The sequence below is a fragment of the Notechis scutatus genome, chromosome 1 (genome assembly GCF_049901735.1).
Source record: "Notechis scutatus isolate UNSWTSFEM ecotype Mainland chromosome 1, rNotScu1.2, whole genome shotgun sequence".
Taxonomy (NCBI): Eukaryota; Metazoa; Chordata; class Lepidosauria; order Squamata; family Elapidae; genus Notechis; species Notechis scutatus.
Genome location: NC_142009.1, coordinates 183,890,618 through 183,916,565, shown reverse-complemented (window position 1 = coordinate 183,916,565; position 25,948 = coordinate 183,890,618). Strand labels below are relative to the sequence as shown.

The 25,948-nt window shown below is 33.6% G+C and overlaps 1 protein-coding gene across 5 annotated transcripts in view; it reads right to left on the bottom strand.

Annotated features, from left to right (window-relative positions):
* Positions 1–25,948, bottom strand: part of NCKAP1 (NCK associated protein 1) — a 63,929-nt gene that overhangs the window by 25,581 nt on the left and 12,400 nt on the right. For 2 of the 5 annotated variants that reach the window (XM_026668037.2, XM_087949610.1), the window contains 10 exons: positions 17,062–17,148; positions 16,798–16,854; positions 15,397–15,539; positions 15,224–15,314; positions 11,026–11,163; positions 5,235–5,283; positions 2,741–2,897; positions 1,667–1,723; positions 953–1,049; positions 718–824 (listed from right to left, as the gene is read on the bottom strand). In XM_026668037.2, the coding sequence (XP_026523822.1) occupies positions 718–824; positions 953–1,049; positions 1,667–1,723; positions 2,741–2,897; positions 5,235–5,283; positions 11,026–11,163; positions 15,224–15,314; positions 15,397–15,539; positions 16,798–16,854; positions 17,062–17,148 (983 nt within the window). Of the gene's footprint in view, positions 1–717; positions 825–952; positions 1,050–1,666; positions 1,724–2,740; positions 2,898–5,234; positions 5,284–11,025; positions 11,164–15,223; positions 15,315–15,396; positions 15,540–16,797; positions 16,855–17,061; positions 17,155–25,948 lie in introns of all 5 variants that reach the window. The other 3 variants (XM_026668036.2, XM_087949609.1, XM_087949611.1) reach the window with 2 other exon arrangements.

The window sequence follows — 25,948 nt, the reverse complement described above, 5'->3', positions numbered from 1 at the left end:
TACATTTATTATTTTAATACATTTAATTAAATTAATCAAAATTATTAATACATTATTATCAAAGTCTTGTCAGCAGCCATTTCACCATGTTTGCAATAATACAGTAAAGATCTGCTGATGGAAACATGTTTCAGATCCAACCTTAGTTATCTAAGGTAAAACAACAAAACAACTATTAAATATCTTTATTAACATGACCTTTTCTCTTAGGGCATTACTTTCTTGTCTATTCACTTTCTGTAGACAAATAAATGCTTTTGGAAAAACTAATTAAAGCACCTGTCCAACTTCATTTAATTTTTACAATATTGTTTTCAATTTTATTTCTTTTCATTTTTTCAACTTTTTAAAAATTATTAGTAATCAGTATTTTAAATTAATGAAACATTCCAAATGTAATATTTTATACAATGCAGTGGTGCAGTTCTCGATGTAATATTGGTATGGTGTATATTCAAATCACTATGTCATATAACTCCTGCTTTATAAACCTTGACATACAACTTTCAATCAACATGCACAACTATGTTTTGATATAATTCCATTTTTACAAGGACCCCTCAGGAGCTTTGATACAGAGAACATTAATTTAATCTATCAAGAGATAAAAGCCATCTATGGATCACAGTGTAGAAGTAATACCCAGTATCAAAAGGCAAACATATCATAAACTGCAGGAAATATGCCCCTCCACAGTTATTCCAGCTATTGCCTTACTTATCTATGAAATCATCCGTGCTTTTCTTAGGCATGTTGTCTGCATGTCGAAGCAGCCAAATAATTTCATCACGAGCAAAGGATAGTGCCATAAATACAAACAGGGCCTGAAAAGAAAGAAACACATTTATTAATGTGATTCATTTCTGAAGGATGTATGCATATCACATGAAATTATCCAGAATGACAAAACAACATAATTAGTAATTCTTTACCTATAGCATTATTTATTTACCTTGGGACCTAAAAGTCCTGGCTGATCTGACAGGACAGTGGCTAGCTCTTTTAGCGCAGACCGTAAAAACTTGCGCCGTTCTCTGTGCATTGAACCTCTGTTCAAAAAATACAAACTTTATGATTAACATTACCAATATATTACATTTCAGAAACAAATATCAAGTTGTTTGGGAATCTCTGGTCTAGTGATAATTCGTATAATTCCGCAGTCTAATTATTTTTATGTTAAAAACTGATATTTCTAAACACTATTTTTAAATGTTTTTTTATACAACCACAGCAATCTACAGTTGTTTAATAACATCTAATTTATAACTCTGCTCTTAAAGCATTTTAACAAAAATATACAACTCAGTAACAGATCAACTATGGAAGATAGCATAGAGTGAGCTGCATGATAGAAAACATACACTGCGATTCGACAATCCAGCTAGGGAAGCCAGAGGATAATTGTGTTCACCCAAAAAGGCACATGTTAATATTCTCCCTCTTGAAACAAATTCCACAACATAGGACACCCCTCCCCCCACAAAAAAATAACATTTCTGAATTGTGTGGTTCTGCAGCTGCAAGAAAGGGAAAAGGAAAAAAATCAGAACGGCCTTCACTTTGTGAAAAGGGATCTAACTTTATTGATACAGCTATAAAATTTAGATGAGTACAAATACATAATTAGTAGCTTTCTAACATTGTTACTTTGTAGTACACTTACGCATGTGATACAGCAGCTTCTTTGCATTCTCTTATGTCATTTATACGTTTGTTATAGCTGCAAATATAAATAAAATGTGTAAATATAGTGGAAATCTTTTACTTAACTTCCCCGAAGTCCAAAGGCTTATTTAATATATTTAAATCCAATATAAACACAGAAAAAGAGAAATAGAAGAGTTATGTATCTTTTTCTTTGCAGAATCAGAAAGCATGCAAGAAGCAGCACATTTTAAATTAAGATTTAATTTTAGATGTTAAACAGCTCCAAGTAGTGCCTACTATTTCTATAGGCCTTTGCTTTTTGATTCTCATACTTTTGTTTTTTTTCCCTTTTATCAGAGTATTTTACCCTAGCAGTCAATTCTCTTTTGACACTTCTAAGGACGTTAACCTGCAAATCTCCAGGCATTACTTCAAGATATATCCAATCCTTCTTGCATAATAGACACCATGTTTGCCTCTTATTTTTCAATTTCAGAAAGAGTTTGCAGCTTAGAAAGAAAAGGATGATCTTTAAAAATATAGCCCAAAAACCTTCTGGGAAGACTAGATGAATACCCTTCTAGATATGATCAATGAAATGTTTATATACTTCAATAATGATCAAATTAAATACGTACTAGTAATTCAACATACCTTTAGGTTCAATGAATACTCAAAATTTAAAGTAAAATCAAACCTATTAACGAATATTAAAACATGTACCTAAGACTTTAATAGTTGTAATTCTCTCTGGTCCTAAAGGATAGGGCAAATTACTTTGATCTTCCCTTCTAATTTCATGAGTGTAGAATCTGCTAATACTACTAACATATATTCCTATTATGGACTCTAATTAAACTTATATTCTAAAATAACTTTAAAGGCAACCTTAGGTTCATTTTAACAAGACTGGACAAGGACTGGACAACATTATGAAACATCTGGGTATGGTAAAACTACAAATGACGGGGCTGAGATGGAGAATAATGCTGCTGTTTCTACCCATCTCTTAATGATGAATTATCTGGATTTTCTCCTATTTTATCAAACCTTGATCATCAAATAATATGCATAATCTAAAAAAACATACCCTCTTATGTTTACAAACAAATCTTCAGCAGCTTTATGAATATGAAAAACTTCATCCCGAAAGAGTGCCAAGCAAGAGCTGCTTTGAAGAGCGAGTTTCCAAAGGGTCAAAGCTGTTGTGTCATTATTCAGGATTCCGTGGCACAAAATAAATCCAACTTTAAAACAAGGCAAAGAAAATCACAAAGTTATGAAAATATTAATTACTAACAACTGAAGCAGAATATTAAGATACAAATCCATTACATTCTACCCACAAAAATAAAAAAATAAAAAAGACCATGCCAACTTTTTAATTGCATCCAATTAATACATTTTCAACCTGCTTGATCTTAAGATACAATTGTTTTAACATCCCTGTACAGTTTAAAATAATCACGGTGCAGTCCTCACTTAATGACCTCTCATACAGTGATCATTTGAAATTACAACAGTTCCAAATGAGAGGAATGAGCATCCCCCATGGTCATGTGATCACAATGCAGATGCTTGGCAAGTGGCTCACAATTATGGCGTTGCAGCATTTTTTGGTCGTCATGTGATTACCATTTGTAAATTTCATGGCCAGTTTCTGACAAGCGATCAACAGGGTACCTGGCAGAAAACTACAAATGGCGATCACATAACTAGGCGGCAATTGGGATTGTTGCAACTGACATTGTAAATAGGCATGGTCATATGACATCATGCCATATGACCACACTGTTTGGCAATGGTGGTCCTGGTCCCAATTACAATCTGTAAGCAAGGGCTACCTTTTAGTGTTTTTACTGTTTTAAAATGTTTTAGTATTTTTAATTATATATTTTTTATTGTAAGTCATCCAGAGTCATTGACTAAGATGCGTGGCCAAAGAAATTGAATTAGTAAATAAGTAAATATCTATTCAGAACATACAAAAGTCATTCTAGAGCCATTCTATCCCTAATCTGAATCTCAACAGTACCTGGTGATTCCCACTGTTTAATGGAGCAAAGGGGTATGGACAAGCAACCACTTTACTTATAGTTAATAAAAGCTACATTAGCATGTGATCAAATTAATTTTTTATCATGGCATTATCCACTTTGAGAGTCTAGCCCTAAGGCAATACCAGATGGTTTAAAAAAACCCTTAAATATCCTTGGTTTAAAAGGAGAAAGATTCATATTATATTTTATGTTGAAACATAATGTGAAAAACCTTTCCAATCTTTACATTAATTATTTTCTTCAAAAAGAGGCATTCTTGTTTGATCTCTAGTAGAAATCAAATCCCTATAATGCAAACAACTTGTATGGTGTTGTGCATTAATACGTATATTAGAAAAGCCATTTCCTAGCTTTTATATCTAGTGCGTCAGAAAATTAATTTCAATGAATAGAACAATGTTTTTTCAATTGGCCATTCCAAAAATGTTCCAGGTAAGGATTAAAAACCTCCATCCTCTGGCCAACCTCAAACCGCCAGACCATTTCCCCAGCAAAGTCTTCTACCTCTTATAATAGCTAGTTAAGAGGTTCAGGTGTTTCCAGACATTTCAAAGAGAAAATGCAAGGACAATAAGCACCATTGCTCCCTACTTTCTCTCACATGGATATACTGATGATGACAAGGGACAGGTCTTTTGTTTGTAGATTTCTCCTGTTAGTCCTTGAGCTGAACTCATTTCTCAGAGAGGTATCCATAAAATCCCCCTCTGTTTCCTCAATTTTGACATACAAAAGAATATTTAAACTATTGATTTCCAGGAAAGACATTTAAGCACATTCTTGATTCTCTTCCCACTAATAGCAATGGAACTCTTTTGGATCATGTCTATAAGACATGTTAAAAATTGGAATAATTAAGAATTCATGCAACTGTTAACACTGCTTGACCCTAACAAAAGAGAAAGGATTTGGAACTAAACCTTCATGTATGTACATACTACACACTGTGCCAGCCAGTGTTATTAAAGGACTGTTGTGTGTTTCAATTTTAACTCTCTACTGGTCTTGGGCAATTCTTCAGCAATAGTCTGTAGCATTTTTTATGACTATGTCCAACTTCTAAATTGGCCATGACCAAAATTTGAAACCAAGAATCTACTAATTCAAGTTTTGCTCTATATGTATTAGAAATGAAAGATGTATAGTTTGGGGCTGGGTTGTGAGATGGTAATACACGTTTTAGTTTACTAGTATAATCAGCTTAAAATGTTATGGAGTCCATTTTTCCTTCTATTACTTCAGTTATTCTCTATCATTCATTTTATATCATAATAAAAATTAACTGCTACCAGTTAAAATTGTCACCTGGATTTGAAAAGCCTAAAACTTCAGCTGAAGATAAAATGTTCTTTAGCATCATTTTTTATGCCACTGTATTAAAAAAAATATGGTTAAAGCTATGAATATATTGGGGCAGAGAATAGCATAATTGTTCTATTCTCTCAACAATTTCTTACACACTGATACTGTGACATCCCAGTAAAGAACATTAATTGTAGGCACATCAGTAAAATTTAAACTTACAAATTATCCACTTTTCCATTGTATCCAAAGAGAGATATTCACATGGCATCTGTTTAAAAAAGCAAATTTTAATCACCAATGGAAAACAGCAATCCAGTTAATATAAGATTCATTTTCATTTAACATCTACTAGAAAAGCAGTCTTTCAGGAAAATATAATGTACAGATATTTCAGGATTATAAAAATGGTTTAAAGTTTATTTTTAATTCAGATTAAGCTAAAATGGCTTAATCTGTATTTTGCTTTAAATATAATGACTCTTACAGTTCCTTACTTCTGGACTGGCATGATCAAAAATGTAATGTCAGGACAGTTTACAGTAGCTATAATTCTGTGTGAAGTAAAGAAAGTGTTGAGTTTAATAGAAGCATACATGTTGTTATGATCTAACAATTATATCTAAATACATTGAAAGTTCTCCTGATTTAGAATTGTGAAGACCTTTAATAGTTTCTATTTAATTTGAGCTCAGAGACATACGTTCTAACCTGTATTTAAGGATGAGCTAACTCTTCTTTGTGATGATTCTCATGGAAGCCCCTTGGGAGAATATAATGACTTAATCACCACAATTTTGCCAACTGTGATAGCTGCAGACATAATTCTAATGGATTAGTGCTGTGCAACGAAGCATAACTAAATATACTTATTGCATATATAAACACAGTATGTACGGTATGTGGAATGAAAAAAAAAAAGCAATCACTATTTATAGCCTAATGATTTATTATTTACTTTGATTCTGTACTTTAATAATTTAACATCCACAACCTAGAAATTACAATTCTATGCTTAATGGTCCAAGTGTAATCTGACTTGCAATAAAATTAATAAAGAGAACTTGAGGTAGAAGCATGTATGAGAAACTCATCTTAATAGGGTGCTTGCCATTAGGATAAGGTTAAATAAAATTCATTCATGATGTAAAAATGTAAAGGGAATAAATCCCCCCCTCTCATAATAATACAATACAGAGATCCTCTACTAAACTTGAACAGGGACATTCAAAAACAATATTCATTTACCATAATGATTTGTTAAAATTCACTGCCATCTGTCCCAAGGGTGATATTCCAAAAAAACAAACAAAAAAAAAAACAATTGGACTTTCCTGACTTTAAAAAAAAACACCCCCCAAAAAATTTCACTTCTCATCCAAGAAACTTCTTCAGTTCTTCTTCAGTTCTTGGATGAGAAGCAAAACGTTTTAAAAAAACATGCACCAAGAAAGTATAGTTGCCTTTTGGAAAAGCATCTTTGGGGCAAACAGGACATGGATGATTGAGACTCTCCATAGACATTCACTGCCAACAAATTGGTGATACTCACTAATTTACATGGTTTTAAAAGGGGACTGGATAAATTATTTGAGGGCAGGGTTACCCATATCTACTAATGTCAATAGCAGAATCTAATGTCAATAGGAAATCTGATAGGTTCAGATTAGTCCTGAACTAGACAGTAGAAGGGAATTCTCTCTCCAATGTTCTATTTGTAAGCCTTCAGAATGCTTCTGGCTGGCCTCAATATTAGAATAGACAATCTTTCAGTTGGTCAGTAGATTGCTTTTTAATTTACTTAGGGGGAAAAAGCCACTAATGTAGAAAATTAATTAATTAATGTACACAACTTGGAATTAATAATAATTTGTTTGTTTAGATTTAGTCCCCATGTTACCAATTTACAGTGTTTGGGGCAGCTAAATATTCCCAGATACCAGACCACTATATTAACTGGGTTAATATAAGACACTCCATCTAAGTTAAAAGAGCAATGCTTAGTTCATGATTTAGCATACCACTATCTCAGCCAGTATTTTAAACTTTTTAATTAATAAATTAATTATTCATATTCCTTTCTTTCTTTTTTTTAAAGAAAATTTTATTTGGGTTTTCACAAAAAAAAAAACCATAATACAAATAAAACATCTTTTTTTGAAAATAGCATGGTCCTGGGTTATCACTTCTTCATACAGAAACAAACTCAATTTCATGCTCATTCTTGTGTTCTATTCCATATCTTATTACCGTTTTACATTTTCTACAATTTTTCCCTTCTTTTAATTTTCTCAACTTTATTTTAATTATCTCATCTCAATTTAAATCATTTTATTTATACTTTTGTCTGTCCTGTTTCAATTTCATATTATCTTTTTCTCATTAAACAAATTTTCCTCTGTAGTTACTAATTGGAGTATGACACCTTTATATCTTTTAATTTTATCCATTCAACTCTTATTTAAGCTACAATGTATACCTTTAAAATTATAACATTCAATATAATACATAACTGCCAATCGAATTCTGCTTGGTACATTCTTAGAATATACACTATATTCTTTAAAAAATTTATATATACATATATACATATATATACATATATATACATATATATACATATATATACATATACATATATATACATATATACATATATATATATATACATATATACATATATACATATATACATATATACATATATACATATATACATATACATATACATATACATATACATATACATATACATATACATATACATATATATATATATATATATATATATATATATATATATATATATATATATATATATAATATATATATGTTTTCTTAAGTTTATGGTATTACATGTATGGTGTTGGCTTGGTTCGGGTATTTTCCCCGTCATTGTAGTTCTTTTAAAGTTGTAGCACGTTTCAGCAGAATCTCATCTGCCATCATCAGGTTCTGTATACAGACGGACACAATACAGAAGCCTGATGATGGCAGATGAGATTCTGCTGAAGCACAACTTTAAAAGAACTACAATGACGTGGAAAATACTCACCAACAAGCCGAACACCATACATACTATATACATATACATATACATATACATATATATATATATATATTCTTAAGTTTTAGTTATAACTTTCTTTAAGTTATACTTACATGTATATATATATACACACTACACATTCCATTCCAATTCAATTCTATCATTAATATTCATTAAAATCTTAACATCTTTAACATTTCTTTTCAATTGAATATCATACTTCCTTGGGAACACTTATAAACTTTCCATAATTAATTTTTTTTAAATAATTTAATTCCCCCCACCATGTTTCTCTTCACTTGTATTTTATAAATCATTAATAATAATTAAAATGTTCTCATCCTTTCCTAATTTAATTCTCTCATTCACTTTATTTCATTTTACAATAAGAATTTTATCCATCATTTTAATCATATTTTCTAAAATTAGTTCTATTTGTAATATAACAATACATTTCATATTATCTTTTCTCATTAAACAAATTTTCTCCTGTAATTATGACACCTTTATATCTTTTAATTTTATCCATTCAACTCTTATTTAAGCTTCAATTTATACCTTTAAGATTATAATATTCAATGTTATAACTTCCAATCGAATTTTGCTTGGTACATTCTTAAAATACACACTATATTCTTTATTAAAATATTTAACACAGCCAGATCAACCAATATATTCTATATATATATATATATATATATATATATATATATATATATATATATATATATATATATATATATATATATATATATATATATATATTCCATTCCATCCACTCATTCCATTCCAATTCAATTCTGTCATTAATATTCATTAAAATCTTAACATCTTTAATATTTCTTTTCAATTGAATATCATACTTCTTTGTGAACACTTATAAACTTTCCATAATTAATTCTTTCCCCCCCATATTAATAATAATTAAGATGTTCCCATCCTTTCCTACTTTAATTCTCTCATTCACTTTAATTCATTTATTTATTAACAAACATTCCACACATTCCATACAGTGGATATTTTATCCATCATTTTAATCATATTTTCTAAAAGTATTTCTATTTGTAATATAACAATACTATCTTATATACCTTTGCAGAGTCCCTTTTACAATTAGATTTTCACCCATTATCTCTAAACAAGCTTGTGGTTTCAATCCTTATATCTTTGTTCCTCTATATCTTGTTTCTGTCTTTTATAACTTCTTTTCCTTTCCTGTTTCCCCCTCTTCTTCTCCTTCCCCTTTTTACCCCCTTGTCTCTCTACTTCTAATTCTCTCTTCTGTAATGCCCTCTTCTGTTGCTTTCTAATATTATACTTATCTTTCAAACTATTCTTCTTTGTCTTGGTTGTTTTTTCTAGTTTTAAACCTTTCACTTTCTCCCCCTTTCCTTTTATTCCCCCACATAAAATTACTTGATCATTAAAGATGGCTTCTTCTTTGTCCCATTCTTCTTGTTCTTCAAGTGTTTCTTGTTGTTTCTCATAGTTCCAGATTTCCATTTCTAAAAATTGAAATATGAAGCCAAAAGAACCTCTCCCTTCTTGTGCATCTTCTTTCCGTTTTTTAAGTTCCATTTTCAGTTCCTCTAAGAGTGATGCCATTTTAAACACTTTTAAACAACCACCCGATTAACTTTAGTCATTTAAATACAAAAACCAAAAATCACCAAGTAATCCAAATATTCCAAGGTTGTTTCTTCTTGCTTCTTTTTTCCACCTTCTCTTCCTGGGGCTCTATTATTTTGTTGCCAAGTTTCAGTTAGAATGTATCTTTTAGGAATCTTGTTAGAGTTTCACTGTAAATTCCTTTTAGTTCCAGTTCCATTCCTTAATTCCAGGCAGTCTCCTCCACTTTTCCAGATCCTGCCCTTTTATTCTTTTTTTCTCCTTTCCTGCTTTTAAAAACTTTTAAGTTTCCAGAAATATTTTTTATTCCTTTGACATTTTATTTTCAGCTTAAATGCCTATTAATGTCAAAGTGGATTTTTTTTTTCAATTTCTTGCTTAAGTCTCTTAGCTGTCAGTATAAGGAAGGAAAGAAAAAAAAAACCAAATCCTTTCCCTTCTCTCTCTCCTTCGCTGCTTCAAAATCTTCTTTGGGAACAATGTTATTTTTTATAGTTTAAATTCCAGAGTGCCTTACGTTGTTGCTTTTTCAGTTTAACCCGGTCAATCAAAACTTTCTCTTCTTATCTTCCTCCTGCACATTCTTTTCCGGTCAAGTTCTTCTTTGAGGTGGCCATTTCTGACCACCGCTGCAACCGCCTTTGGGAAAGGGAGTAATGGCCAGTTGGGGAGGAGAGATGCGGCTCTCCTCGACCCTGCTAGCAGTCTCCCCCCTCTTCACCACCTCTACGGGGTGGCTTAGCCCCGAAACCAGCCAGCTCGGGGCGCTCCGGTGGCGAGCACGGATTGAAACCACGCACGATTGTGGATTTCGGTCCGTTGCCGAAGAGACTCAAACCCGAAGTCTCAATTATTCACATTTCTTTACTGCCCAACCCCCTCAAAGAGGAACTGTACAATAAAATGTTAAAATACAAAAGAGTATATATAAAAGTTAAAAATGTTAAGAGGAGGCAAGAGATTGAAGTTAATTAAAAGGAGAAGGGAGAGCTTTCAGGGGACTATACAGCCTCATGGCTGCATGCTCCCCTGGATTCTCCACATGAGGCTGCAGAAACAAGTTTTAACTACTTAAATAAGGATGGTTGTTTGCCAGAATATGTTATGCAAATGCATCAATTAATTTATGCTAACCTACATTTAGGCATAATATATAAACTCAGCAAGCAAACTGAGTTCAAAGGATAATTAAGGTTCATGGATGAAAGTTCTGCATTCCTCCCCACCCATCATCAGATCTACCCTTTCCCTATGGCATGAGGAGGAACCAAAGGAGGAATTGATTTCTGGTTTCAAGGCAGAAATATAACACAGATCAATCAAAGAGTGACCTACTGTGTCTGACTGTGCAGGATTAAGCATTGTGCTGGGAGCACTGATGAGGCTTAAGAGCTGGGCATTTCTCCACTGATCAGCTGAAAGGTTCCGACGAGGATAGACCATCTGAAGTGAAATTAGGGCATCTGAAAGAGCCTAGAGCACAAATTAATAATAAATCAATATATACATTTTAAAAACTGATAATTAATAAATACCATTTGAATCGAATATCACAGTACTCTCAAACATCTAATGTCACTCATGTTTAACGAAATTCATAGCAGAACTTGAACGTTGACTCCAACGTTGCATGTTAAAAGTAGCATGTAAAATACACCCTGCTGTTTTTAAGTGCCTGTACATCCAGAGAACCGGCAAGCTAAGCCTGCATCAAAACAGCTGTGATGTAAATTCACATTCTATCTCTGGCTGAAAGAAAACAGTATTACTTATTGCTATTTTACAAAGGCTTGCGCATCAGTCCAAATGTATCTCACTTTAAATGGCTTACACTTCCATATTCTGTAACAAGGCAAAAACAATAAAATACGTTCAATGTATCATCATCACTTCATATTCAAAGAGCCAAAATCCAATGAAAACAGATATTCCTCCTGTGTGAAAGGGAGGAACTCACAACACACCAGCCTCTGTAGCCTTCTTAAAAAGCCATACACATTAGCTTTCTAAAATAGCAAATGGGTTGGGGCTAATCAGATTTCCGGGGGGACGGGACTAAGACAGCTTACCCCCACAGCCCTTGCAATGAGAGAATAGTCTGTTCACAAGTCTTCCCTCCAAATCTTATTGAACAAGCATACACCACAGGGAAGGTGTGGTTTTCTAAACACTCAACTGCTGAATCATGAAGAGTTTTAATGTACTTTGAATTGCACTAGCAGCCAACTCATGCAGCTCTGAAAGAAGAGGCATTGCATGGACAATCAAGTGGCACCCATAACTGTTGCATTTTGGACTGCCTCTACTACCTAGGTATCTTTAAGGGCATGTAAAGTGCATTTGACTGTAGTCAAAAAGTAGCCAAGGCACATTAACTATGAGGAGGACATCTTGATTCAGAAAAGGCCGCAACTGGCACACATCTGCCTCTTGTTCAAGTCAAACCAGGGAATCTAGGAGGAACTGGAGGTTATGAAACGGTTCAGCACAAGAAATGTTGATCCTATCCAGAGCTAAAGATGGAATATACAGTCGGATTCTGAACCCAAAGTCATTCCAACTTTTTGGAACTGAGCCTGCTTTTCGCCATCCAGACATTAATAATTCCAAGCCCTAGATTAGTACTTTAGGAAATGTTCCAATTGGTGGGGGTGGGGAGTGACGGCAAAATATTTGACTGAGAATATTATGCCACCTCCATAAGGTAGACCAGACTAAAAAACAGATTTTAAGTGTAGACTTAAAGCTACTTTCATTAGAACAGGTATAGTAACAGAACCTTGCAAATCTGAATGTGCTTCCCTCCCTCCCTCTTTTATCTTAATGTGAATCTGTAAGGGGCAGGGGAGGAACTGTCTGAGTAATTTTCATAAATCACTTTCTTGGTCTGGGTTTAACTTGTTTATCTGATTGATGCCGTGGCAATGAATCTTTCCTTTGTACCTCAAGGCCATCTTCTGTACTCACTAAACCAGCATACCAACAATTCTTAACTTTCTGTTTATGGATGACTTCGCCAGTGGCTTTATATAGAAGTTGAAAGATTGTAACACTGTCAAATCCACAACAGAACACCCTAGGCCTTGATTTCTTCTACCATTGCCCCCTTAGGAAAAAAGATCTCAAACCTCAGACACTCTGTAGAGGGACAGCAATGGTGCTGAAGGTCATTGAGAAATCCAACAAAATTGTGAGGGTTGCACTTCCCCTCAGTCTCAATTTTGCCACAGCTTGCTACCAAGGGAGATCAATGTGGTCTTGAAACCATACCCAAGTATGAAACAGTCCAAAAAGCATCCAAACACTGTTTCATCCAGGCTCCTCTGCAACTGGAGGCCTATCTTCTCAACAATCTAAATCTTTGACCTGCACTGCATTAAATTATTTTTGAAAATGTAGTAAGTAGATAAAAAGAGCCAACTGGAGATGTAAGAGTGACATTGTACACCTGAAAAACTTGTAATATAGTAGTAAACCTGTCTGTGCAATAAACCTATCAGCTTTGCCTATCTGTACTTTCCTTGAAGCTTTCACCAACCATGAAAGGAAAGAATCCAAGGTACCAGGTGCTAAAGTTGATGCCACAGAAAATCTAATCCATTTCTTCAGCTCCTGGCTCCAACTCATATCACACAAGATGTAATTCTGGTCACTTCTATAGTATTTGTGTAGCAGACTTTCGACTTTCAACTAATCTGAGTGATTTTATTTCTCAATTCTAACTGCAGCCCCAAAAATATTCTTCTTTGTGGTCTATATAAACGGGATGGCTAGGAGGCAATTCATACAATAAGAGTGGAGACATAGTACCATTTTGCCACTCTTACTGCCACAGTGAAGGCTTGAACCTATGGCAGGGGTGTCAAACTGGTGGCCCGCGGGCCAGATGCATCATGCACAGGCCATGCCCACCCGCTTTGCAAAGGGAAAAAACATAGCAAAATGTCACGTGACAGCAACATGATGTTACAAGCTTGTTACCCATGACCTATGTTCTTATCTGCTTGATCAGATTTACTCTTGTTTTTTTTTTATTAGCATTGCACTATGCATCTCTCCAGCCACTTCATCTGCTGGAGCTCCTCAGTAAACTCATTATTTCCCCTAGATCAATAGACAAGCAGAAGCTACCCAGGTACAATTTCTGTCTAAGGCTCCATAGTAAATAATCAAGGCCTCTCCACAACTGTCTTCCAGGGCTTCAGTAAATTATTTAAGAATTCTCTGGAAACCAGATGGATCCATTAGACATCTGAGGCAGACCAAATGAATAGACCCATTCATCCTGCAAAAGATTGGTAGTACTAATTAACTCCATAGCAATCAAAGAATAGTTTGTCTATTACAAAGGGCAGATGATAATATCCTCCATTCTCGATTCATACTGCATCTGCTCTGAGACACAAACTAAATCTAGCAGAGAACCCAACTGCTTCCACTGCCTATGACCTATTAAGGTACATCACCACTTGGGGCAATCAGAACCAAATAGTTCATCTACTCAATCCTCTGCTCTCTCCAGGACATTAAATCATCCTTCTTGTACTCCACCAACATCTTTGGTTACCTGACTCTGTCCAGTACTCCAAGCCAGGGCTTGGCATCACACAACTCCCAAATCTGTGCCTTAACACCTCTGCTCCATCACAAATGCACTTCTATTTATTTTCATTACCTTTTATTGTTCCTTTTCGCAAAGCTACTGCTTGAAACCAGCTTGTTTAAAAAAAATGCAGTGAGCTTTTTAAAATACTGACAAATGGTGACAGATATTAGAAGCTTTAAAAGCCATTTGGTTGCTGGCTAACATGATCTTGTTCATAAAGAAGGAAACTGATTACTATAAGTTCAATCCAAATATACAGCAATCAGAGAATGTTTCACAGAGCTTTATGGAATGCAGGGAAAGTGAGTTTTATTTCCCTTTTGTCTTACAATTCCCTCAAGATTCATTCCATTAACTCTGATTAATTTAAACACTCCTCTTCATATGCTTGTGATTGGTTACAATTGCCATGCATACTTGCATTCAGTAAGAAAGTGAAAATTATGAATGTCATATTTTTAGCAGAGTGTAAAATTCTTCCTTAATGGGACTACTGCAAGCACAGTCTAGGAAAATTCTGTCCCGAAGTATCATATACAATTATTTATATATTTTTGTATTTTTGAGAATACTGAGAAAATGTGGTAAGCATATATGATATCAAAAGAGACAGTGAAGGCTAAAATATTGAATTGAATAATGACTATGAAATATTCCAAGACTTAATAAATGACTGATCATTATCTCACTATAAAATATTTACAAATTCAGAAGTCAAGGAAAAAGCATAAAGAAATCACAGTAGCACAGCAATTTACACATTTTGCTTACAAGGAACAAATAAAAAGTTTTATCTATTTATGCAACTAGCCTAATTAACAATCTAATTATTTTAAAATAATTAAAGAAAATAGTGATAGATGCATTATAAAGCCCTTAACTGAATTTTAAAAATACATTTTAGTAAACAAAAAATTTCACACATACTTTACTATGTGGTACAAATTCTTCCATCATTTTCTTCAATGGATTCTCATAATCCACAATCATCTGGCCAAGACGTGGATACTCTCTATCACTGCAAACAAAAGAAGAATTCAGTGTAAAAATACTTGTGAAAAATGAATGATGTACCCAAAGGCCCCCAGTGTATCAGATACCTTGCTCCGTGTGTCATTTCATGAGCATAGTTGTACAATCCTATGATGGCTTTCCGTTCTTCAATCCGAGACAGCAATATCATTAATGTTGTGTAAGTTATGATTAAGTCTAGATAGTTCTTTGTTAAATCAAAGTTTACGGTCTGAAATTAAAATACAAAGAGAGTTCTGTTTAAAAAAAAACACCAAATATATAAATTCAATGATTAAACAATGCACACTTTTTACAGCAGATTACTCATATTACATTCAAGTTCTTATTTTTCTTATTGTTCATACATTTTCCCATGCCCATTTACCCTAGTGTCTGTGACTGACATAGGCCCAATCATTTGGAGCTCTCAGATTTGGCCTGACTTATTAACTTGTCCCGGCCAAAATATTTTATGTGAGCTCACTGAATAAAATAATTGTCAAATGTCTTGAAAATACATTTCTGGGTTCCAGATGTAAAAGTAGTTAATGACAAAATCTAAAGTTCTCTCAACAGCAGATATCCTAATTCTCCATCCTCTTCCTGACAAATCAGTGTACTGTTGCATGGAACAGTCAGAGAAGTAGGATTTTTTATTTTTGTGGTAGTTTGGGGGGGAGGGGTTGGGGGAAATTTAAAAGAAAAACCTTTAAAGATAATTAACCATATTAATTTATTAAACCTACCCTGTTTCTCCAACAATACGGCCTCCCCCAATAGGAAGTCCCAGCATGTTTTATAGGCATGAAATGAAATTAAGCCCCTCCCCCCAAATTAAAGCCTATATTAAAACATGCGAAATGGGGGAATGGTGGGGGGGGGGGCTTGCCGTTAGGAAGTACTTTTGTTGCACACCTGGATATGGTGCTGCCTGCGTTGACCCCGATAAGAAGTGCCCCACCAACGCTGAGGTCAACATCCAAGCCGTCACTGCCCGCCCAAAGATGCAAGTGGGGGGGAATTAAGTCACCCCCGAAAAGATGGCCTAGCCATTTTTTCGGGGCTCAAAAAAAAATAAGACCCGGCCTTATTATATGAGAAACACGGTATTTAGCCAATGGCTTTGTTTTGCCAAAATCCATTAGGAAGCTCCACAGTTCAGCAGTTTGTCATCAATGATCATTGCCTGAATTTTTAACAGCTCCTAGAGCTTGTAATACTTAATTTTAAAACATAAAAATTAGATACTCTGCACATTCAAAGACCCCACATTGAACAAGATATTCTGGATCCAGCATTATTTAATAGTAATTTAAAAAGATGAACCACAGTGATTTGATGTATGAACCCCATGTCCCATTTTCAATCCTTTAAGAATCTAAGAAACAGGTCCAGCTTGATATAATAACTGCAACAATACAACCCTGATATTCCCTTGTAATGTTTCTACCTTAATTGTTTGAAAGATTCATTTTTTTCAGACTTACAATATCAAAGAAGACTTGGCAAACATCAATAGTATTCAATAGTTCACAGACATGATCCTTTGAAATAAAAAGGAAGAGAAAGGTATGATTGTTTATTAGACCACAACATTTTACAGTAATAAATAATTTATGATAGGCTATATACTGTATAATACTCAAAGTAACATCATAGGGAATGATTTAATCTATACTTAATGTGATTTTTTAGCTACAAGCTACAAGCCTCTCAAGAAGCCTCTAAGTAATCTATACTTAGATCTTTACCTTAAATTCCATAACATCAACAAAAGTGAAGTAATATAAAGCCAGATTCTTCAGAATTTCTGATTTCTCTTTCTGCAGCTGAGCTAGCTGTTGCTATAAATTAAAGAAAAAATATTTAGACATATACACATAGTTTTAAGCATAAGCAATAGTTTAGTTTTGGGAAATCAAAAAATCATATTGCAAGAAGAATGTGAATCAGGTTTTCCATAATTTCTTTTTACTGATAATTTTACTGTTAGCTCTAATATCAAGGTGTATTTTATAGGAATTTTACAAAAAAAAATCAATAAATAGCAGGATGCAGTCTGTTCTGCTATAAGCTCAGTGGAGTTCTCCCCTGTGAATATAAACATCTACCATAAGGCTGGCAGTTAGGGAAGCAAGAGGGTGGATAGAATAAACGTTTTTGGTTTTTTTTGCAAGACATCTAAATTAACCTGATTACTTCAAGGAAATGTATATACTTTAACCATTGTGTGTGTCTTTTTGTTTTTAAGACCAAATCATTATCTAAACCCAGAACAGATGGTTCTTCCAAGCTAGCATGAATTGGAATTTGAAAAGGTTAATTATTATTATTATTTTTTTATCTCTCTACTTATGCACAGACTATGGTTAAAGAGCAATGCAAATCAGGAGAGGATATGGTACCATGTGTGTATCTGTTAATCGGTCAGATTGGCTAACATGTCATGTAAATCAGATCTTTCTCTTATCTTGAAATCTCTTGCTGAACCAAAGTGTTAAGTACAGAGCACAAACTATGTATGTATATAAGCAAGCTAGCCACTCATTCCAAATAATGAGTAGCTCTGTGATACACAGGTGTGTGCACACATTTTATAAGCAAAGTTATACACACACACAAAAAGAGGACTCCACTGGGCTCTCTGCAATTTTTTCCATGAGAGCTGCAAATGATTCAAATCATATTCAACTATTATCTTTAATTAGTCCTGGTTACTGGTAATTAGTACCCATTAATACAGAAACTGTGACATAGGCACAGAAGATCTTAATATGAAATTAAAAGTGTTATGTATTGGTTATACAGATAATTAGCCAAAGCAAAACCATTTATGAGCACAAATCAGCATGATAAAAAGAAGGACAGATTTCTTGATATGGGAAAGATTGGTGATAACAGAGTTTACAGGTTTACTACAGAAAAACAATACACTTTTAAAATTCAGAACTTACCAAAAAGAATATCCAGGCAAAGCCACGTTAAGCATGCAAAATAAAATGTAGATACAAACATAAAATACGGTAACGGTTCTTTAACCAGGCCAATATAACACAATATACATTGAAACACAAGCAACAAAAGAAACAAAGATGAAAAAGAAGCAAAAGGCTAGCATGTTAAGACATTGGTGAAGATATGGAAGGGCAAAATATGAAAACAAGAATATTCAGTGAACATAAGCTTTCACACAGTATTTTTCAGCAATATTACCTTTTGGGATGCTACATACGTTACATTCTGGGTGCTATGATAAAGGCAGCTGTTTCCTTAAAGCTTCAGACTGAGTTTCATGAACAGTGTTATAGATTTGAAACTGTACCTATAATATGCTATGTTAATTGAGGGTGGGAAGGAACAATATTCTGAGAGAAATGATAGGTTCTTCTTGAGAGATGGTCTTAAGACAGATCAGTATATGAGGGTTTTTCAATCCATTCACAAAAGTCTAATAGAATGTTATTGTTTTTCATCTTTTTATAGTATAAACATTCCAGCAATTCTTTATTACTTTCTCCTAAAATACCTTAATTAAATGCAGATAAATTGCGCCTGAAAATTATCAACAGGAGTCATTTTTGAAAGAATAAATAAGAACTGACGTTGACAGGAGTTACTAGTAATGGATGTAATAAGATAGGCTGAAGGGTTTACAAGGATAACAAATGCATATTAATGGAATCAGTTTTAGTGAACCATGAAAAAATATTTACCCATTATATCATTCAGAAGATAGGATAATCAGAAGGAGCTAACAGGTAACTTTGGTTTTAAACAGATTACAAAAGAAATATGAAGGGAATATTTGATTCCATTCTCAGGATATATCACTTTGATTGAGATCATCTAAAATGCAATTCCTCAAACACAGAAGTATAACTATTCAGAGTACCATAGGTTTTGGCTAATTGTGGCTTAGCTACATATCTATACAAACTTAAAAACTGTATTTTCTTCACTGCATAGTTGCAAGGCAATTATGGTTTGCTTTTAACTTGTGTTGTCTGAAGATGGTTATGACAGTTTCTTTCAGCTGAAATAAAGTCAACAAGGGAACATTAAAACGGGTTTTCTTCTTTCCTATTCAGACTGACAACAATCTAGAAGCAAATCAGGGATGGATAACCTGAAGTTGCATTATCTGAAAAAGAAGCTGTAAGTAGTACCCAGGATATAAAATCAATTCGAACTAGGACTGCTGTCAGTAAGTGATTTGATGACAAAATGTGATATCATTTGACTGTACCAATTAGCAACAGCAATTCTGTCAGTCTGGTAACTATCATAACTTCAGGATTGTGCACGTCGTTCAGCAGGAAAAAGCTGCAGTCCCACATAAAAGAGTGTAGAGCAGGGGTGTCAAACTCAGCGTTACATTGTCATCACATGATGTATCATGACTTTTTCTCCCTTCGCTAAAATGGGGGTGGGCGTGGCCAGCGCATGATGCATCCGGCCCATGGGCCATAAGTTTGACACTCCTGGTGTAGAGGATTCATGGGTGCCATGAGTGGGGAATGGGGAATGCTGGCAGGCCAACAATCATGATCATCTGACCACAAGAATTTTACAATGGCCACAACTTTGTCTAACTATTGTAAGTCCCCCTTGTATTGCACCAGCATAATTTTGAATGGTTGCTCAACAAATGGATTATATTATATATCTACATACCTAAGCCATAACAAACCAGTCGTATCATCTGAATGTGATCATTCTTAATGTTGATATTCTTCATCCCTTTCTAACTCACATTAGTAATCAAGTTCATGATATTCTTTTATCCCTTTGGAGTATATCTGATGAGTCAGTATGTATAAGCATCTAATGTGAGATGATGTTCTGACCCAAACCCTTTTCCAATAAAACAAACATGAACCAAAGGGAACAGAAACCTTTTAATGATTCTTACGAATCCCCAGTTAAAAGGCTGCTGCAAACTAATTAATTTTGATAAGCACAAGCCTTGCCAAAACTGTGCAAGGCTGCCAAGAATAACAGATAAGAAATATTTTACAACACAAGAATCTTCAAATACCAACTTAAGATACTGCAATGTCCACGAGGCTGGAGTTTCAAAACCTTTTTGCTTCCTACAAAGAATGTGATTCACAGCTGGCTTTTATCTTCTTGAGGGGGGGAGGCATTACCTTGCAGCCTTACTCCCAAGTTGCCCATGCTGCTGCAGCTGCTCTTTCCTACGAGCAGCCCTGTGCACATGCGCACTTGGCACAGGCTCCTAGGGAACCTCATTGCTACTGCCAGCCTCCACAATCTCTGAAGGCAGCAGTCCACTCCGTAATAGTGGTCCCTCATCTGAGTCCTCACTCTCCTCAGCAGTCTACACCTGCTGCCGGCTAACCACAACAGATGATTAACTAAAATGGCACAATCTTATCAATATAGCCTAAGAATCAATGTATCTCAAGAGCAGGAAAAATAGATGTTTAAAATGTTTATTTTGTAAAGCTATTATGTTGTTCAACCTGTATCATTTGGTTTGGAATAAGTTGACATTTTTCTGTTTTCCCCAGTGCTAAAAATAATCCTCTACTAAAATGGACTCAAATTTAAGAAGATATTTAAAACATCTTTTCTTAGCCAATGGATGACCATTGTTGTGTGACTTAAGTGTTTCACAGAAAGTATTGGAGATGATTCCAACTAAAAATAATTTGGAAATACATCTTATGTAAAATATTTTTCTATCTTTTTAGAAACCTTAATATAGTCCCATTAACATAAAATTATAAAATATCAATATTTTTGATATTGGCGGGACCTTGCCGATTATTTAGTCCAATGTCTCCAAATGCTTAAATCCACAACTTTTAATAAGAGTTAATATTTTTCATTAAAGTTGCTTTTGAGGGGTTGGACAAAAGTCTAAAAGCCATGCAAATTTCTGAGAAATTTCAGGGACAGCAACTTGCTCCTACCTAACATATCGCAATCAACACTTAACTATATTATATCAGGAAAAAACTTGGTAAAATGAAAATAAGGAGGAAAATATTTAAGTAGATCATATTTTTAGGTTTTAAATGAATTATTATCTATTCCAGTCAATGTCTTTAAGTTGCAGAAGGATTTGGCAAATTTCTGCCAATTTAACTTACACTATTTAATGTTTAGACTTTATGATTAATGATTTCTAAAATAGCAACATGTTCATTTTGCAGTTGATTGCTATAGTTGTGTCTATCTAATGAGTAAAAATTCAAGGAAAGTAATCAAAATATTCCTAAAGTGATGATTGAGAATCTCCATAATGAAATTATTATTAGTTTTGGCAGTCCATCAATTAAATATTTATTGATAATTTTGGCAATACTTCCACCAGTTCCTTTTTTATACCCCAAAGGAAGATTACTATTATTTGGGGTTTTACCCTTAAGGAAAAGAATTGGTTAGGTCATAAGTAAAACATTTTGTCAATGTGTTTTTATAGTTGGTCACTATTGGCAGCAATCTTCTTAACTTTGGAGCTAGGGGAATGGGTGGACCAGTAATAATCCTGGTATTTGTAGGTTGCCCTATTTCCTTCCCACATGAAAAGAAAATATTAGTAAAATATTTATTTCTCATTTTTTTCCCATCACCACATCTCCAACTCAGAACATCTTAAGCATGCTATTGTAAAACAGTCAACTTAGTCAAGCTTTATATTTGAAATGGGAGAGAGGAGATAAAAGATTGTTCTTAATTAGGAATGAATATATATAGTACAAAATAGCAACATGGAGAAAGACAGGTTACTTATCACCATGATTTTTGCCTTGATTATATAGCCCTGTAAAGAAATTGGGTCAGACTCTACAATGCTGGAGGACATATGAACACCTGAGGGTGCTTGTCTACTTCATGCATAACCTGTAAATCTGGTCTGTGCAATAGTTGGCCACAGTAATTACCACAGGCATGTAGCTACTATGAGTCAAAATTTAAACTGAGTACATATAACAGGAACTGCAACAAAGCTTCTCAGTGAAATTAGAGAAAACTTGTTTTTGCATAATCATTTACTAATTTGTAGCCAGTATATGGTGGGTTGTTTAATTGATGAAATGTCAATCCACCTGACATTTTATTTGGATGATTCTAAAGTGAAAAATGCTAGTTTATATTGTTGAACTATCACACCTTAATTTTTGTGTTTCTTTAGAATTGTGGGAAACCAACAACAGAATATTCAAAATGCAATACACTTGCCTACACTTATGATAATTCACATGGCTTGAGTTATGCAAATAGATTTTTAAAATATATTTGTGTATTATGTAAATAAATGTTGGATTGTGGAAAAATATAAGTTGTCTTAAAAAAACTTAAACTTTTAAGTCTTTTTTACTTTTATTTTTATTATTTCTTTATAATCCAATTAACCAACTGAAATCATGACTATAAAAATCAAACGTATCTTTAATATTATACCATGTTTTCCAAAAACTCTGTAGATGTAGCGTAGGATTTTTCCTGGGTAAATAAACCTACTGAATATTTATTTTTCACATTTAGGATCCATCTTTTTATCCAGGAGATATCCAACACTCCTGAAGTTGGATATGCTGAGAGAAGAATCACAAATTACCCTTTGAACTTTTGAAGTAATGGGTGGATTTGAACCTAAGTCTCCTGTCAATATTATAATTGTTACACAATACTACTGAAAATGTAATTACTGTACTACCTAATGACCTCATATAAGATGGTATTTTGAAAAGTCAGAATCTGAACCATGCTTCGCTGTTACATTTAACATTAGATCCTCTAATAATTTCAGATTAAACATGATTCTTTTTACTACAGTTTCATATATTCTGTTGCTTTCTTATTTATAAAATAGAACATAGCACTGCTGAGCCAAACTCTTTGAAAGAGCTCTATATAATTTGTGGAAGACTTTCTCCTTTAATCATTAATAAAACAGTGCTCCCCACCCCTAAAATCTTGAATGGCTCCTCCATAGACATATGTTTTCCCTAGTGAAATAGTTATGCATCAAATGTATGGAAAAACAGCTGGGAACTACTTAGTAAGCAGTCACATGACCCTGGCAAAGGAAGTGGCTGTTAAAAGCACTTTGGCATTCTGCTCTCAAAGGACTGGAGCAGAAAGCTACAGAAAGTATGCTCCAGTCAGCAAATATAAATGGGAGACAATCATTTAGATATGGACCAGTCCCATTTAATAATCTAATAGATTGAATTGATATAACTCAAGCAGTAGTTATGTGCCTTAATCGTAGCATCCACCATGAAAAATATACCAACCACTCAGCATAATCATGTTCCTTAACCAATCCTAGGCAATACATTTAAACATTGTGTAATGATTATCTCGGTGAAATAAAATCTGTTGTTAAAGTGTAATTTAAGTTTACTCTTAAATAACAAGAATGCTTAACTTTATGATTTACTTCAGTTAAAGCACTACAAAGTAAACAAAAATATTTTAATAATTTTTACATTGTGAAAATCTCTTGGAAGGTATTTGTATCATGTGGAACCACATCACATACCAGTACTCACTGCTTCTAAAGCAACTGCCCTTTTTTTCCAATTATGCCCAGTTGCTTAGTCTGTTCCTATTTGTCTTTGGGCATAGCAACTTTGTTAGAAAAAAGTGATCTTTTTAAAAAGATTTTCTTCCTTAATATGAACAGCCATCCTTCATATGTACTCCGTATACTACAAAACATGTATTTGGAAAGTTTTGCATAGCCCTAAAATGTATTTAATTCTTCTTATAAGTATTATTAAGCATTGTGCAGAAATCAATAATAATTGTTTTTCTTACTGCAGAGTTAATTACTGTAAAATGCTAGTATATAAAAGAAAAAATACTTTCATTTTATTGCTATAATAAAAAAATTTAATATTTTTTCCATTGTTATTGTAATATGCTGACTCTGTAAATTGTTAAAGAGGGCTGTAAAGCACTGTGAAGTGGTATATAAATCTAAGTATAAATCTAAGATCTAAGAGCTATTGCTGTTAATCTCAAATCTTTTTCAAGTCTATCAGTTACTTTTTTAGTAATTTATTGCCAACAAGTAGCCAAAGGGCAAGAGATTCCTGAGTGAATACATTTCTGATTATATAACAGTAGACTGTATCAATTAAAACTATTCGATGACCACCAAGTTGCAGAATGGGGAGGGGGGGAATTCACTACTAAGAAATGGAATGTAGTTTTCCCTCAATCGTATCTATAAATCAGATTTCTTAGTGCTACTAAGTACAGAAGAGAAAAGCAGATCTCCACTACTTTATTTAGCAAAGAGGTAAATCTGTATAATTCTGTTTTAACATTATTCTGAAACATTTCTGCTATTTTATTTGGAGAGTTGCCAATTCACTTAAACAATATTCTGAAATAGCATTAAGAGTATGGTTTACATATAGCAGCTGTAATTTCCCTCATGCACTATCCAGAAAATAAGATATCTGAACTGTGCTTTTGTTGTCTATTTTGCAGTCTTCCTAGATTAGTTTCATTCCTCTTGAAATAAGAGATTGTCTAAAAAAATTTAGTCTCGCAGTTTCAGTTATTCCAGTTTCAGAATCTACTATATGTGCTTGTCCAGTTGTGATAGTGTCTTGTTTTCCTGTTCTCTGGGATCCTGATCTGATGTTTATCCTGATCTGATGTTTATTTCATATTTTTTGATCTTAAGAGATGTCCAAATGGTATGTGGGAAGAGAGGCACACAAATCTGTTCAGAAAGTTTTAGCTAGAGACCATAAGACACCTTCTCCCTGCTGACCATAGACTTGCTGAAAGGGGTTAGCAGCAAAGCCAGACTGAAAAACCAGGATACCCTCATTTGATAAGATCTCAGAACAGAGGCAACAGAGACACGATATGCTGGCATTGTTTCGTGCCAACCAAAGGATCAGCAGATAGCATTTTATTTCAACAGCGGACCAAGCCTCATAGAAATACTACCACAATAACATTCCCTTTTTGTCATCGTTTTTTCATTTGAATTCCAAAAAGGAGCAGAAATTCTGTCTAATTTATACTTTATAACATATTTTTGTGCATTCAAGATAGGAATATTAAACAACTGCTTTTTGTATACTTGGGGGAAAAATTTTAAAAGAAATAAGTTCTATTCCAACCATAGCATTGTATTTAATTAACACATAATTAAATGTACCTGTAATACAAAAAAAGTTTAATCTCATTCTAAAAATTACAGGAAGCAAAAACAAAGCAAAACCAATTAGTTTCAAATTTTAAAACTTCTTTAGTGTAAGAATTTTACTTAATCACTACACCCAACTGCTATTCTCAATACATTAGATGCAATGCAAATCCAGTTTTGGCAACTTTTGCTGACTCTTGTGATTTTGTTCTTGTTGCAACATTTGTGTCTGATGCACAATACTAAGCAGGCAGAACCTGTCTAATGCCACCCTAAAATTAGCTTTGAAGAATACTAAAATATAAAATAAAAATATATGCACACATACTGCCTATCTAAAAGCTTAGTTCTGATATTCAACTTTTTCTTTTGTTACAAAAGGAAAATCCAAACTAAAACTCTGCCTTTCTCTCCCTCAGTCTGGGGGTTTTCTATCTTAACTCAAATTATTCCTACACTCAAGATCAGTGCATAAGTTGGGAAAC